The 15,163-nt window shown below is 52.9% G+C and overlaps 3 protein-coding genes across 3 annotated transcripts; 2 read left to right on the top strand and 1 right to left on the bottom strand.

Moving 5' to 3' along the window:
• Window positions 1-526: 526 nt before the first annotated feature.
• Window positions 527-2,435, top strand: LOC306812337 (T-cell surface glycoprotein CD3 gamma chain-like). The gene is made up of 5 exons (XM_079326845.1): window positions 527-660; window positions 981-1,187; window positions 1,621-1,752; window positions 1,876-1,916; window positions 2,240-2,435. The coding sequence occupies exons 1-5, from the start codon at window positions 588-590 to the stop codon at window positions 2,300-2,302; spliced, it is 516 nt and encodes a 171-aa protein (XP_079182971.1). The 5' UTR covers window positions 527-587; the 3' UTR covers window positions 2,303-2,435.
• An 890-nt stretch (window positions 2,436-3,325) lies between these two features.
• Window positions 3,326-8,209, bottom strand: CD3E (CD3 epsilon subunit of T-cell receptor complex). The gene is made up of 7 exons (XM_079326836.1): window positions 7,766-8,209; window positions 6,746-6,766; window positions 6,483-6,497; window positions 6,142-6,342; window positions 5,206-5,358; window positions 3,901-3,947; window positions 3,326-3,598 (listed from the first exon to the last, which is right to left on the bottom strand). The coding sequence occupies exons 1-7, from the start codon at window positions 7,812-7,814 to the stop codon at window positions 3,542-3,544; spliced, it is 543 nt and encodes a 180-aa protein (XP_079182962.1). The 5' UTR covers window positions 7,815-8,209; the 3' UTR covers window positions 3,326-3,541.
• A 1,636-nt stretch (window positions 8,210-9,845) lies between these two features.
• MPZL2 (myelin protein zero like 2) lies at window positions 9,846-14,403 on the top strand. The gene is made up of 6 exons (XM_079326926.1): window positions 9,846-10,292; window positions 11,573-11,739; window positions 12,034-12,244; window positions 12,456-12,600; window positions 12,981-13,068; window positions 13,576-14,403. The coding sequence occupies exons 1-5, from the start codon at window positions 10,019-10,021 to the stop codon at window positions 13,039-13,041; spliced, it is 858 nt and encodes a 285-aa protein (XP_079183052.1). The 5' UTR covers window positions 9,846-10,018; the 3' UTR covers window positions 13,042-13,068; window positions 13,576-14,403.
• Window positions 14,404-15,163: the final 760 nt, after the last annotated feature.

Below are 15,163 nucleotides of genomic sequence, written 5' to 3'. Positions count from 1 at the left end.
CAGCGCACACGCGGGGACGGGACCGCGGGTCTGGGGACACGGAGATGCTGAGGGGATCGGGGATCCCGCGGTTATAGGGACATGGAGATGCTGAGGGTCTCTGCGGCTGCTGCAGGGGTCCATGACTGCAGGGGGACAGGGTGATGGTGGGGGCTCAGTGGCTTCTGCAAGGTTTCGTGGATGCTGGGGGTCTCCATGGATGCTGGGATGCTCCGTGGATGCTGGGAGGCTCTGTGGATGCTCCATGGATGCTGTGGATGCTCCGTGGATGCTGGGGATGCTCCATGGATGCTGTGGATGCTCCGTGGATGCTGGAGGACCTGTGGATGCTGCTGGGTTCTGTGGCTGTGCAGGGATCGGTGGTCCTTGACTCCTGGGGGTCCCTGGCTGCTGGAATCCCTTGCTGCAGAGGGTCCCCGGCTGCTGCAGCACCCGAAGCTCAGCCCCCCACATCCTCACCGCGCATCTCAGCCATCCCCGGCTGCCGGGGAAGGGCGGATCAGCCCCCGGCATCCGGTAGCGCGGTGAGCTGCTCTCCCTCCCCACGTCCTGCGAGAGAGCGGGGGCAGAGGCAGCAGCGCCGAGCCATGGCCAGGGGACAGCTGCTGAGTGCCTGGGCACTGCTGGCCAGCCTGGCCCTGGCCAGCTGGGGGGTCCGAGGTGAGTCCGAGGTGGGGTGAGTGGCTGGTGATGATGGGGATAATGGAATCAGGGCACAAGGGTGGGGGAGGCTGCTTTGCCCCGAGTTTTTTTTTGGACAGCCTTTTGTGATGCTTCAACCCCACGAAGGAGCTCCAAACTCTGCTCTCTTTGGATGCAGACTCTGCATTCTGTAGAATCATGGCATGGTTTGAGTTGGAGGACCTTAAAGCCCATCTTGTCCCACACCCTGCCAAAAGCAGGGACACCTTCTGCTGTCCCAGGCTGCTGGTTGTCCATAACTCAGAGGTGAAGCCCTCTGCTCTCTCCTCCTCCCCCAGGGCAGGTGTTTGTGAAGGAGTTCAGTGGGAAGGTGTTCCTGGAATGTGTGCGGGGCCAAGGCAACAAGAACATCACGTGGTGGAAGGATGGGAGCGCTGTTGGACACGAGGCACAGCTGGACCTGAGCGGGGTTTATGACGACCCCAGAGGCCTCTACGTGTGTGAGACTGGGGGCCAAAGGAAAAGCCTCCAGGTGCACTATCGCAGTGAGTGTCACTCACCTGCTTTTCCACAGTTTGCACCCAAGCCAAGGCTTGGGGGAATTTCCCCTCATCTGGGAGTGTCTCTACTGGTTTGCTGGTGCTGGTTGTAAACAGGACTTTGATGTAATAGAGCTATAGTAAGATATTGCTTACATTTCTTAGGTAGAACAAAATAAATTATGTGTATAGTTTTATACATAATCTGGTGTGTTAAGAAACTAGAATTCTAGTAGGTTAAGGAGTGGTGCTCTGAGTTTGCATCTTATCTTGTTGGGAAAAATCCTATATAAGAGTTTGTATTGGGAGAGTTGTTGCTTTTAGCCATTCTGGCTGCTGCTTTGCCATTGCCTTTTGCTATTGTTTGTCTGCTCTGGCAGGGCTGGCTGGGCACCCTGGCTGTGCCCCTGCCCTCAGGGTGTGTCCTTTGTGCCCACAGTGTGCCAGAACTGCATCGAGGTGGACGCTCCCACCATCTCGGGCATCGTCCTGGCCGACGCGCTGGCCACGCTGTTCCTGGCCCTGGCCGTGTACTGCGTCAGTGGCCACCACAGGAGCCACACCTCACGAGGTGAGGGAGCCCTGAGAGCTGGGCCTGGAGCCTCTGGGGGCACCCAGGGAGCAGGCAGCTCTTGAGTTTGTTTGTAAATGTTCCCCACATTCTGCTGATACCTGACTTTCTTTTTTCCTTTAGCTTCTGACAGGCAGAACCTGATCGCCAATGAGCTCTACCAGGTGAGTTTGGGGGCATCTGCAGCACCCCTGGGTGTGTGGGGACACCTTCAGCACCCCTGTGTGTGTGTGAGCATCTTCAGCAGCCCTGGGTGTGTGTGTGAGCACCTTCAGCACCCCTGGGTGAGTGGGGACACCTTCAGCACCCCTGTGTGTGTGTGTGAGCACCTTCAGCACCCCTGGGTGTGTGTGTAAGCACCTGATTCAGCACCCCTGGGTGAGTGGGGACACCTTCAACACCTCGGTGTGGGGAGAGCCTTGCCAAGGCAGACCCAGCTCGCCCCCCCAGGTGCCGTTTTGGCTCATCTGTCCCTTTCCCCTGCCAGCCCCTGGGGGAGCGGGAGGATGGGCAGTACAGCCGGCTGGCCCCCGCCCGTGCCCGCAAGTGAAGACTGAGACTCTGACATTCCTTCATCAGCCTGCTGGTTTTAATTGGAGCTCCCTCCAGCATGGGCTGCTCGTAGCCCTGTGCTCATTCCTCTTGCACTCCTGTATTCCTGCTATTAAAGATGAGCCTGTCCCACAGCCTGCCTGCTCCATCTTTGTGTCCAGCTCCTGGGGAAGGCACACGCGGGGTGGGATTTGGTCTCTGGCAAGGCCAGGTCTCCACTCCCCACCCCCAAGGAGAAACAGCTCATGTGGTCTGAGTCCCCAAAATGGGACACAGACACCAGACCCTTGGAAGGACAAAGAAATATCCCCCTGGTGCAGGTAAGAACAGAAGCAGAGCTGTTGCCACTCTGTGCTGATGCTGCTGAGACAAGGAGAGTGTGGGATGGCACTGGCTGGGGCAAACTTGTACATTGGTGTACCCCAAAAATGGGGTGTAGCAGAATTTAGGGTGTTTTTTTTGAAGCAAAATTCAGTCCCTGTACACCCAGAGCACACCATGCTTCTCCCCACTGGGGAGCTGAGCAGTCCCTGCAGCAGCCCTGACTCACAGGAGGTGAGAACACAGCCCTGAGTGGTTTTGGAGCTGCTGGGGGCTGGTGCTGTGTGTATCTCACCATCTCTGCAGGGGCTGTTGTGGTAAATGAAGCCAGCTGTGCCTCTAAACCGCATCCTGGAGCTCTGGGTGCTCCCCTGCTGCAGCTGAGCCCCCCCAGCCCTGCTCTGCTGCTGCCTCTGCTCGGGGGCAGAACGGGGGCGGCTTGGAGCTGAAACGGGCACCAGAACAACCCACAGCCCTCCCTCACCTCTGCACTGCTGCTGGGCTGTTTGGGGCTTTACTGGTCAGGCTGTGAAGGTGAGAGCAGGACGAGGTCAGAGGCAAATCCCCCTGGGAAGGATCTGCTCTCAGCCCAGGGAGCCACCAGGAGCAAGGGGAGCACTCAGGGCAGGAATTAAACTGGAGGGGAAAGCAACAGGAGCAGAGAGAAGTGTGAGGGGAAAAAAACACCAAGAACCACCAGTGAGGCTGCAGTCCTTTAATGAGAAGGAAATCTCTTGCCAATGTGCCCATTTCTGTTCCCTGATGGCAAACCCAAGCACAGCCCAGGGTGTGCATCCTCATCCTGTGGCTTATCCCAAAAGGCCAGAGGCTCAGCAGAGCTGCAGAGAGCTGGGAACAAGCTGGGCAGAAGCGTTCAGCCCCGTGCTGCTGCTTCCAGCCCGTCATCCCCGGGATTTCAGAAGCCCCTGGGTTCCAGGCCTGCATACACCTCCCGCTGGCCTTTGCGGATGGGCTGTGGGAACAGCAGAGAGCTCAGGTCAGGAATCCTCACCTGAGCCCCACAGGCTCATCTGAGCCCACACCATACATGGAGAAAGCACAAGAGAGCAGGGCAGAGCACAGGGAGCTGCAGTTCTGCCCCAGGACAAACCCCTGTGCAGCGCCAGCAGCAGGGGCTGCACCCTCACCACCTTCTTCCATCACTACCAGGAAATCCTGGAGCTTCTTTGAGGATGAGTGGGCTGGCTGTGAGCCCCAGACCCACCCCAGCCCCAGCCCTCCCCAGCCTGCAGGGATGGGAGGCTCAGTCCTCACCTCATAGTCCGGGTTTGGCACGGGGGGAGGACGCTGCGTTTTCTGACCTGGAACAGAGGCACAGGCAGGGTGAATCCTTGGGGATTGCTGCCAGAGGCTCAGACAGGGTGAATCCTTGGGGATTGCTGGCAGAGACTGGTCCCAGAGCCAGGCACAGCATGGATCAACTCCCATGGGTTCATCCTGAGCTCTGGGAGAGGCTGCCAGGAGATGCAGCAGCCTGGGCACTGGGCACTACGTGCAGGAAGCTTTGGCACAGCAGCCACGGCCATCCCTGCACAAAGGCAGCCTGGAGGGCACAGGAGGGAAGCAGTAGCAGTGTTTGGATGGGGTGGGGAGCAGAGAGGAGCAGTGTTTGCAGGCGGTGGGAGCAGAGGGAAGCAGTGTTTGCAGGCGGTAGGAGCAGAGAGGAGCAGGAGCAGTGTTTGCAGGCGGTGGGAGCAGAGGGAGGCAGGAGCAGTGTTTGCAGGCGGTGGGAGCAGAGGGAAGCAGGAGCAGTGTTTGCAGGCGGTGGGAGCAGAGGGAGGCAGGAGCAGTGTTTGCAGGCGGTGGGAGCAGAGGGAAGCAGGAGCAGTGTTTGCAGGCGGTGGGAGCAGAGAGGAGTAGAGTTTGGAGGTTGTGGGGAGCAGAGGGAGGCAGGAGCAGTGTTTGGATGGGGTGGGGAGCAGAGAGGAGCAGTGTTTGCAGGCGGTGGGAGCAGAGGGAAGCAGTGTTTGCAGGCGGTGGGAGCAGAGAGGAGCAGTGTTTGCAGGCGGTGGAAGCAGAGGGAAGCAGAGAGGAGCAGTGTTTGCAGGCGGTGGGAGCAGAGGGAAGCAGGAGCAGTGTTTGCAGGCGGTGGGAGCAGAGGGAAGCAGGAGCAGTGTTTGCAGGCGGTGGAAGCAGAGGGAAGCAGTGTTTGCAGGCGGTGGGAGCAGAGAGAGGCAGGAGCAGTGTTTGCAGGCGGTGGGAGCAGAGGGAGGCAGGAGCAGTGTTTGCAGGCGGTGGGAGCAGAGGGAAGCAGTGTTTGCAGGCGGTGGGAGCAGAGAGGAGCAGTGTTTGCAGGCGGTGGAAGCAGAGGGAAGCAGAGAGGAGCAGTGTTTGCAGGCGGTGGGAGCAGAGGGAGGCAGGAGCAGTGTTTGCAGGCGGTGGGAGCAGAGGGAGGCAGGAGCAGTGTTTGCAGGCGGTGGGAGCAGAGGGAGGCAGGAGCAGTGTTTGCAGGCGGTGGGAGCAGAGGGAAGCAGTGTTTGCAGGCGGTGGGAGCACAGGATGCCCTCCCGGCGTGCGGCTGAGCCTTTCACCGGCTGCCCCCGTTCCTGCCGCTCTCACCTCGGGGCCGCCGCTCCCCGGCAGCGCTGGCCCGGGCCCTGCTGCCTCTGCTGCAGTAATAGACCAGGATCAGCACGCCCAGGGTGATGAGCAGGTCTGCAGTGATGATCCCTGCCACCGTCAGCGCGTCCAGCTCCTCGCAGTTGGCGCACACTGCAGGGTGAGCGCAGCGGGTGCTCAGAGCCCCAGGTGTGGCTCACCTGAGGGCTGGCACAGGGGAAAAGAGCAAACTGAGAGCAAAAGGGACATCCCAAAAATCAGCTCCAGGGCTCTGTCACTGCCCACACAGAGCAGGAGCAGCCTGGGCAGCACCACATCCACCCACGGCAGTGCAGGAGTTGAGAATGCAAGGAATTATCAAAACTAAAGCAAAGCCTGGAAAAGAACACAGGATTTGAACTGAGGCCTTGGGAAAAGCTTCCAAGCTTAGGTACTGGAAATAAGAATGTAAATTTAAAGTTTAAAGCAGTGACATGTCAAGTACAAAAAAGCTTAGTTATAAAGCTTAAGGTATAGAAAGAAAAAATAGTTGCAAAGGTGACAGAATAGGTTTGTGTGTCCCAACAGGATTGGCTGAGAAAAGTCACACTGTAATTAAACAAAATTTCTTGGTATTGGATTAAAAACATACATATATTGTTGGCAGTATTTTATTGGTTAATAAGTCCTTAAAAAAATCTTGTAACCATAAGTCTTGTGACTTCTGGTCATGCTCTCAGCACCTGTAACAAAAACTCACATTTTCTGTAGAAAACAAGAAAAACAAACCACGCTTTTTAAGCAACCACAAGTCCCATCTCTCTGCCTTATTCGGAATAAGAAAGAATCCCAAGGAATGTGATAACGTGGAAGCAAAGAGCCCATAAGGAGCACTGAAAACCAAGAATCAGTTCCCAAAATGTGTCAGTGGAGCGGGCAGGGTGAGGGGCTGCTCACCTCTGGCATTCAGGTAGAGCTGGCGCCTCTGGGTGCCCAAGGAGCAGCTCAGGTTGGCAGGAGTGCTGTCGTGGTCCTTTATAACCAACTTCCTCTCCTTGGTGTCCTCTGTTCTCCCTGACAGCTCCCATCGGATGTCCTCGTCCTCAAAGGGACAGGTGATTGTCACCGTGGTGCCAGAAATCTCCACCAGGAACTCCCCTTGGGAAGGCGCACCCATGAGAAAGGAAACCAAGGGCAAAAATCAAATATTTCTACCCATTTTTTAGTCAGCTACAGTCTTTATATCCTGCTAAATGCTAAAGAATGCTAAAGAAATTTTAATACTAAAATCCACTTACCCTCCAGCTCTTCATCTGCAAAAGAGAAAATAAGGAGTGTTAAAAAATTATCTCACCATTGCCTCACTGCTTGGTGCTGTTGGAAATTATCACATTTTTCCAATCAATAAGATCACTGTAAATAAATGAACACTAAATTTTTCCTATCATGCAATATTTAGAAAATTCAAACCTTTCTATTTGACTCTTAGTCCTCACTTTTGAGGCACATTTGGGGTTTTTAGCATGATAAATAATTAAGGATGGTGGTAAAATACACTTACCCTCCTGAGCTGTGATGCCAACTGCAAAAAAAAAAATGAATAAGAAATGTTAATTAATTGAGTTTCAGATATTTCACACCTTTCCTAGTCCCAGGACATCCTTTCTGAACTCAGTGCCTGAAAGAGTTTATAGTCCCACACTCGTGCTGAAGGCACCAGAAATGTTCTGGTGGTGAGACAGGATGTTGTTCTCAACTCAAAAGCCATTTTTAACCAGCCTAACTCAGAAAGGAAACTTGAATCATTTTCCAGCCCAGTTCAGATAAAAGGGTTGTTATTGTAAGATGCAAACCCCAAAATTCTGCTTTAGCATCATGCAGCAAACACTGCTGGAAAATCCTGGTAAGAACCTCTGACTTATGCAAGAGAACCCCTGGAGTTGATTTAATGAACTGGTGCTGATTTAATGCTGTAAAACAGTTTTTCTGTGAGGTTTTTCTGCCTGGTAGGAAACAACTTGCTCCATGAGAGGCTCTGGAGCTGGAATATTAAAGAAAGAGTTTTTAGGAGGTGTGAATCAGATTTGTGATTTCCTTTAAAGACATTTGTCTTTTCTGAAAAAAGGTAACATAAATAAGTGATTGCAGATTGAATTCTAGAGAGAGCAGACTTGGCTGGAGAGAAGGTGAGCTGATGCTTTTTTATTTTACATAGATAAATTTAAATCAGAAAAAAAAAATTAACAGGCCACTGATAAACCGCGTTTTCTATCTTGACAAAGACTGGTATTTGCAGCACTTTGGCAGAGTAGTTATTGTGTTAACAACTCTTAATGGATCATCTTGCACACTTCCCTCTCCTCGGTACCGGGTTCTTTAGAGCCTTTACAGCTGCTCTGCACTTCATCCTAAACCATGGGGGGATCCCACCACACCCCGATACCCCACCAAGCCTGAAGTGATTCACCCAGCACCACGAAACGCTTTCAGAAAAGTGCAGGGATGAAGGATAAAACCCAAATTAAGGGCGTGGAACCCCACAGCTCGCACTGAGCCCATTGCCGGAGGTTTGGGGACTCACCCGCACACAGCAGGAGCCCCAGCAGGGGCAGGGGCTGCTCCAGCCTCATCCTCGCGTTCCTCCTCCTGCTGCTCCTCGCCGCCGCATCAGACCTGCTGTGGCAGGAAAAACACACGGTGGCTTTTCTAGAAAGAGACCCGGGGTTGTTTTTCCCAGAATTGCTGCTGAGCCAAGCGGGGCTGGGGCACTCACTCTTTCCAGAGCAGCCAAGGCAGAGCCGTGAAATGAGCCCAGGTCAGGAAGTGCGGAGGCCCAAAAACTCTTCATGGGGCGTCACCGCCAGCGAGGGGTGGCTGCTGTGCTCTGCACAGCTCTGCAGGGCTCGGGACAGTCCTGGAGCTGCCCTGGGAGCAGCAGGAGAGAGAAACCAGCCGGAATCGGATTTGTCATCAGCACCTTCCCAGCAGCTTCTCGAAGGGAGAGCTCGAGGAGTTCCAACTGCGGCAAATGACTTCACGTGGAATCGCGGGAGGGTTTGGGTGGGAAGGGACCATAAAGCCCATCCCACCCCACCCCTGCCACGGCAGGGACACCTTCCAGCATCCCAGGATGCTCCAAACCCCATCCCACCCGGCCTTGGACACTTCCAGGGATGCAGGCCCTGTGCCAGGGCCTCATCACCTCCCAGGGAACAATTCCTCCCCAAATTCCCATCCAGCCCTGCTCTCTGGTAGTTTGAGCCCCTTCCCCATTGCTCTATTCCACAGCTGCTGATGAAGAGCCCCTCTCCATCTTCCCTGCAGGTCTGTTCAGGCACTCAGGTTGGGATCAAGAAACCAGAAGCCGCACCCAAAGCTCAGCACCCAGAGCCGAGCTGGGCGCAGAACCGAGCTTGGGCTTCCTGCCCATCCCCTGCCCTCATCCCCCCTCCAGGGCGCTCCTGGAGATGCCCCAGCAGCATTTTTGGGAGGTTTCCCCGCTCGGGCGCTCCCGTGGAAGTGTCCTGGTCCCACTAGAGGGGGCTCCTGGCCCGGCCAGCGCCGCTGGCCGCGCACGGACCCTCCCAGCCGGGGTTTGGGGCTGGCACAGAGCCCCGGGCACCGGGCCGGGGCATCCCGGGCTCTGCTGCCCGCGGGATGGACACAGAGGGGCTGTTGCTGTGCCCCCTTTCCTTTATTGGGGTGCTCTCTTCGGCATTCCTTTTCCTTATTTATATTCCCAGAGAATTCTGAGTTGTGAGCGAGCTAGGAACACACTCTGGTCTTTTCTTAAAAGTTGCAGTCCGGGTGTTTTGGAAGAAGATGAAGATTGAAAAATCTGCAGGCAAAGGTGGGAACGGGGTCTGTTCCCAGCCCAGCGCGGAAACAGGATTAGGAAGTGGCGGCAAATCGGCTGCTAAACTTTAAACACAGCCTGAACAAAGCCCCGGAGTGATAAATATTCACGGTGGCAAGGAAACAAAAGGGGGTGAGATGTCGGAACAGTAACTGAGTAGAAATGTGGGGAGAGGAAGCGATGAAGGGTTAACACGGGACCAAATCGTTCCCGGGAAATGGAAATGCTTGATGTCCCGGAGCTGCGAGCAGGGATGTGTTAGCACACACAGGGTTCCCTGCTCTGTTCTGGGGACAATCCAGGGAGCTGACGGCCCCAGTGCTGCTTTTCCACCCCCAAATCGCTGAAGGGAGCCCCCCAAACACCCAGAGGTTCGGGCACTCTCCCCTTGCACCTCTGCAAAGGAAATCAGCGCCAGCCACCACTGAAACGGTGACCTGGGATGACTTCTTGGGACGGGATCGTGAACCAGGCACCAACACAGCCACGGCCGCCGATTTATGGCCCTCGAATGCAAACATCCTCATTTTGCCAGCACACGGGCTCAGATTGATTTCACACTCTCGTATTTGCCACGTGCCTCCTGAGGAATATTTTGTGTCCCACGGAATTTCTCACCTGTGAAGCGCCCCGGTGTTTCCCCTGCTGTGCCGGGCTGGACCCATTTTCCACTTATTTTTTCCAAAAGCTTCCCAAGCACCAGGCTCCCAATCCTTGGCAACAACCATGGAATGTTGAAATCATTTTAGGGTTTTTTGTTGGGACGTTTCCATCCTCTGGATGAGGGCCCGCACTGCCAGTTTTGGGTAGTTCTTTTTAGGATCGTTCGCAGGTTTTGTGCCGAACAAATGGCCCTCATTCCTCGGAACCACCTATGAACACCTCCAGGCAAATATTCTATTACCTCCCACAAGAGGGGAGTGGTTTCTGGTGGCGGCTGGGAGGAGGAATGATTGCAACACAAAAGAGCAGGGGAATATGGGAGGACCAGAAATTAATCTCACTTTGGGAATCTCGCTGATTTACGCAGAACCGAGCAGGGCTGGGCACACCTTGGCAAGGAGCGAGCCTGACTCAGGCAGACCGGGCGAGGAATCTGCCCCGTTGGGCTGGGGAGACTTTGAGAAACTCATTTTTGACCCGGTCACCGAGAACCCGGAGCGGATTTGTGTCTGCAGCCCCGGATCCGTGTCCTCGATGCGCGGCCGCACCTGGCTGGGCGCTGCGCTCGTCCTTGGGGCGCAGCTCCGAGGTAAGGAAACCTGAACTCCCTTCCCTCTCCTGATCCCTGAAATTACCCCTAAAACACAGGTTTTTCCCCCGTCCTTGCTGCGATTTTATTCTGCTCGGGTTGGCTGGAAATGGCACGAAGTGGTTGAGTTTCTTCCCCAACAGGTTCGGGCGTATTCGAGCGAAGATCACCGATCTCCTGAACTCCTCAGCTCGGGTTTCAACGTCTTTTTCTCTCCTGCCAGCAATCCGAACTTTACTCCCAGCCTTTTTTATTTTGCTACCTTTGTTCCTAAACAGTCAGGGATTGTCCAGGAGCCCAGGCTTCAGATCCTTTGCACAGCGAAGTTTTCCAGACTGACACGGATCTCACTTGGATTTTCAGTGGTTTATATCAAAACACCTGGATTTTAAGAATAATATATCCTCATTTCCCAAATGCATCAACCCACGGTTGTAATATGCCTTGAAAAAAAAGATGTATTTTACTCTCATTTTTCATTTAGTTCCTTTCAAGGAGTTTAAAATGAAAAGATTTGGCACCGAATCCATGTATGAGCAACGTGATCTCTGCCAATGAGGTTTTTCACGTGTGAATACCTTCAATGTTTTGGCATTCCACGTGTTTTTCCCTTTGAGATAAGGAATTGTATGGAAGAAAGTATTTAGTCATAAATTACTTCCAAATACATCTTGATTATGAAGTTTACAATTTACAACCCGAGACAATCCTAGATAAGCTTTTTGTTTTGTTTTGTTTTCTTGAATCACACTGGGATGAATTAACTTCCTAAAGTGACAGGATATTGATATTTTCTATTTCCTTCACCAACAAACCATTCATTTTTCTAACTTTCCATTTTCCTCCTTTCTTTTCCTTGCTCTCCCTTCCTGCTGCTTGTCCCTCTTTCACAGGAGCATCAAGTGAGTGATGCTCACTTATTTTTATAAAGCAGCAGCCATGGTGGTTGTGGGGATGTTTCCTGGAAAAACAAATCCACATTTACCTGGAGGACTTTTTCTAGAATTCTTCAGCCTGACTGAATTTACCTGCCTCTAAAACTGGCTCTGGATTTACCAGTAAGAACAGTTTCACCGTGGCGTGCATGAGGCTGAGCGAAAAGCGCATAAAGGGAAGGTCTAGCATGGGAAATTGCAATTTTGGGGTGACTTTCAGCCCGGTTTGGAAGGTTTTTACTGTAAGAATATGCCCGAGACTCTCGGTTATCAGTTCCCGGCAGAGATAAGGCTGCAGCGCTAAGGAGCAGAGATGATCTGTGATTTTCCTGGTTTCCCCCGCAGCGCTGTGGCTGGCGGCAGCGGTGGAGGTTCACACCGCCAAGGAGGTGGTGGCCGTGAACGGGACCAACCAGCGGCTGAAATGCACCTTTTCCAGCAGCAGCCCCGTGAGCCAGCAGCTGTCCGTGAGCTGGAACTTCCAGCCCGAGGACCTGAGCTCCCATGAGCTGGTGAGTGAGATCGTTGTGCTCCGTTCCCCCCTGCCCAACACTCGGCACAGACACACCCCAAAGCCACAAGTACATTTGGGTTCTCGTCACTTGTAGTGATTAACCCGAGTCTTGTTTATAGACCCTGCCCAAAAAACACTCTTGTGTTTAGTCTTGGGTGATCTGAGTTAAAATATTTGTGGTTTTACAAAGTGGACCTGCTGACGTCACAGCCAAGGTGACATCCTGTACCTGACAAAACTTCAGGAATTTTTCAGCTCCCTTCTAGCTCAGCCATCCCTGTGATTTTTGTAGGTATTTTACTACCAGAAGGAGCCCTACAAGCCCCCCTCGGGGAGGTTTAAGGACCGAGTCACCTGGGATGGAAACATCGAGCGCAACGATGTTTCCATCATGATCTGGAACCTGCAGCCCAGTGACAACGGGACCTTCACCTGCCAGGTGACAAACTGGCCAGATGTCTACGGCACCATCGGGGAGGTGCGGCTGCGGGTCGTGCAGAAAGGTGAGAGGCCAAGCTCACCCCAGAACTGTGGATTTAACCAGTGGCTGGTCACGTCTGGAAAATGGGAAATCTGGGGGAAATTATGGGAGAAAAGCAGTTATAAGTAGAAAGCACGAGGGGAAAAAGAGGAGCCTGAGGAAAGGTTTTATTCACAGGCACAGGATGCTGCTGTGTGTCCCTCTGCTCCATCCCTGTGTCTCTCCCCACGCAGTGAACTTCTCAGAGATCCATTTCCTGGCCGTGGCCATCGGCTCTGCCTCTGTGCTGATGGTGATCGTGGTGACAGCTGTGTACATCTGCCGGCAGCGGCGCCGGGGGGCACGGGACAGGAGGCTGGAGGTGGCAGACACTGAGGGGTGAGGACAGCAGGGGCTCCTGGGGGGCTTGATGAGTTTATCTGCACGGCCTTCCTGAATTATTGGCTCGGACTCTGCATAGAGCATCTCCCATGCAACACTGCCAACCCAGTCAGAGATAATTGGCTGCGTGCAGGCAGAGCAGAGCCCAGGATGAACAAGCTCTGGAGTTCTCACCTGGCTCCTGCCCTTCTCTGCAGCTGCCGTGGTGGTGGAGGGCAGGTGACCACCCTGTCCCCTGAGCTGTGGTCACCACACGTGTGGCACGCTCACCATCCCCCCTTGGCTGTGCTGTGTGTGACTCTGCACCTCCTGCTGCTCAGCCTGATGCTGATTTGAACTTTTTTTTTTCTCTTTTTTCCCTCCCATTTTTATAACAGTAAAGAAAAGGAGAGCCTAAAGATGGGGGAAGAAAAGGAACCTGTTCCATTGGAAGATTAAAGGTTTTTGCTGGTGTGCACAATGCAGGTACCCATCCAAACCTTCTCTAATTAATGCCTCAGTGTTCTGTGGACTCTGCAAGACAGATTCCCTCAGGTATTTCCCTGCCATTCACAGCCAGAACTGAGGCCATGGTCACACTTTGTTGTTGAGGATCCTTCAGAGACAGCTGAACAATCCCTGAACAATCACAGCCTCTTAAATGTATGAGATTTCCCCACCCTGGTGTTGAGGAGCACTTGCAGGAAAGCCATTGTTGCTGCTTTCCATGTTATTCTTGCTTTGTAGATGAAGAGGAATGAATTGCTTTCCTTTTGTCAGTTTTGAATCTGCTTTTTGATTACTTTAACCTCTATTGTTTTAAAATTGCAGCAGGAAGACTGGCACTATTTCCATATTCACTGTCTTTGCTTAAACCTGTCAGCATAAATTTTACCCACAATTTCTGAGGTCAGCAGCTGCCCCTATTATTTTGGTTTTTGACAATAACCCTGAGTAATGGGTGTTTGTTTTTCTTCCAATCTTTCCTCTCAGGTGCTTCCAAAGCAGCTGGTGAGAGCTTGTAATTTGGGGTGTTAGAACAAAGCTGGATTACAGACGCCCCACGCTACCCGTGTGGTTCCTCTGCTCAACCTGAAAGTCTTGCACAGAAAGAGGGTGACTTTACATGAGTTGTGAATTCCCTTCAGTGGAGCAAAGCAAGAGGATCCTGCCCCGTGAACAAAGAACTTTCCTTCATCTTCTGACCTGTGAAATGTGAGCACGGCCTCTCTGGAAGATGGAAGTGCCAAGACTGACTGAACAGAGGTGTTGGAGCAGATGCACTCCTGCACCTTAGAAACCACAACGTGCCTTTGTGTTGGGTTTTATTCCCTGAGAATCCTCCCTGACATCCTGAGAAGGAAGATTGAGCAGTGAGGCCTCAGCTGCTCCAGCAAGGGCCCTTGGAATCCCTTTCTATGTTATATGGACAGTGTTAGAGCTGGGCAAGGTGTGCTGGTTGTTATTAGGGGTGACATTCAGCAGCCAGCGTGGTTTTCACATCCTTCTCTTGCAGCTTTGGAGGAATTTGGGGGCTGAGGAGACTTTTCTGTCTGGGTTCAGCAGCTCCCCCTGTTCCCATTCCCTCTCTCGCTATCCCAGGCTCCCCTCTGCTCCCCAAAACTGGAACCCACAGAGCTCTAACGGTGTCTAAGCACCCCAAACCAATCCTGTTACAGTATTTACAAATCAAAGTTTGTCTGTAGACTGTTTTTATGGCTTTACAACCTGTGATGTGCCAGCCACGCTCCCTGGCTGTTACCTGCCTGTGTGTTTTCATTTTCACTCTCCTGTGTTGTAAATAAAGGCACCTTGCTGAGAGCTGTGCTGGTGTGGAGGGGGGATGTGACCCTGGCACCTCAAAGAAGCAGATGTGCACTGTTTGTCCCCAAAATTGGATTTGTTACCCGGTCTGCAACAAACAATAATGAAACACTTCAGGGTGATGTTGGTTATCGATTTCAGAGGAGCCCAAGCCTGGGTGCTCAGTGGTGTCCCACAAATCCAGCACATCCTACTGGACTTTTACCACCATTATTTATGCATAGAAATTCAGAGTTAGTAACTTTCCAAGTACAGCCCCCCCTCTGACAGTGGGTTATTAATTCCCATTATGTCACCTCAGCCAACTTCTACCCCTGCTCAGGGGCAGGCTCTTCACCTGGCCACGGCCTTATTGATCTGTAGCTGTGATTTTTGCCATTATAACCAAAATAGTTCACCTCTAGTACATGTAAACCTCAGGTGTTTTTCCCAGTTAGCAATGTACACACAGACACACATCAACATCTTGATTTATTACATCCCTAAAACTTCCAGGGTGTCCTTGGCTAAGGGATGCAGCTGCTGTCTGTTCCCCTGATTAGGTTTCTCTTTTTTGCTGATTGTGCTTGAAAAATCTACAAAGATCTTACAGCGAGGAACATCCTGACTTAATACAATCCTGACACATTCCTCACTTTTTGGCAACACCCCCCCCCCAAAAAAATAAAAAATCAAAAAAAAGCGCAGCGAGCGGGTTGGTGTTGGGGCTTTGGGGACACCCGCGTTGGTCCCTCCGGACCTTTCGCTCGTCCCGGAG

This window comes from Erithacus rubecula, assembly GCF_903797595.1.
Source record: "Erithacus rubecula genome assembly, chromosome: 25".
NCBI classification, from domain to species: Eukaryota; Metazoa; Chordata; class Aves; order Passeriformes; family Muscicapidae; genus Erithacus; species Erithacus rubecula.
This window is presented reverse-complemented; position numbering and strand designations above follow the sequence as displayed.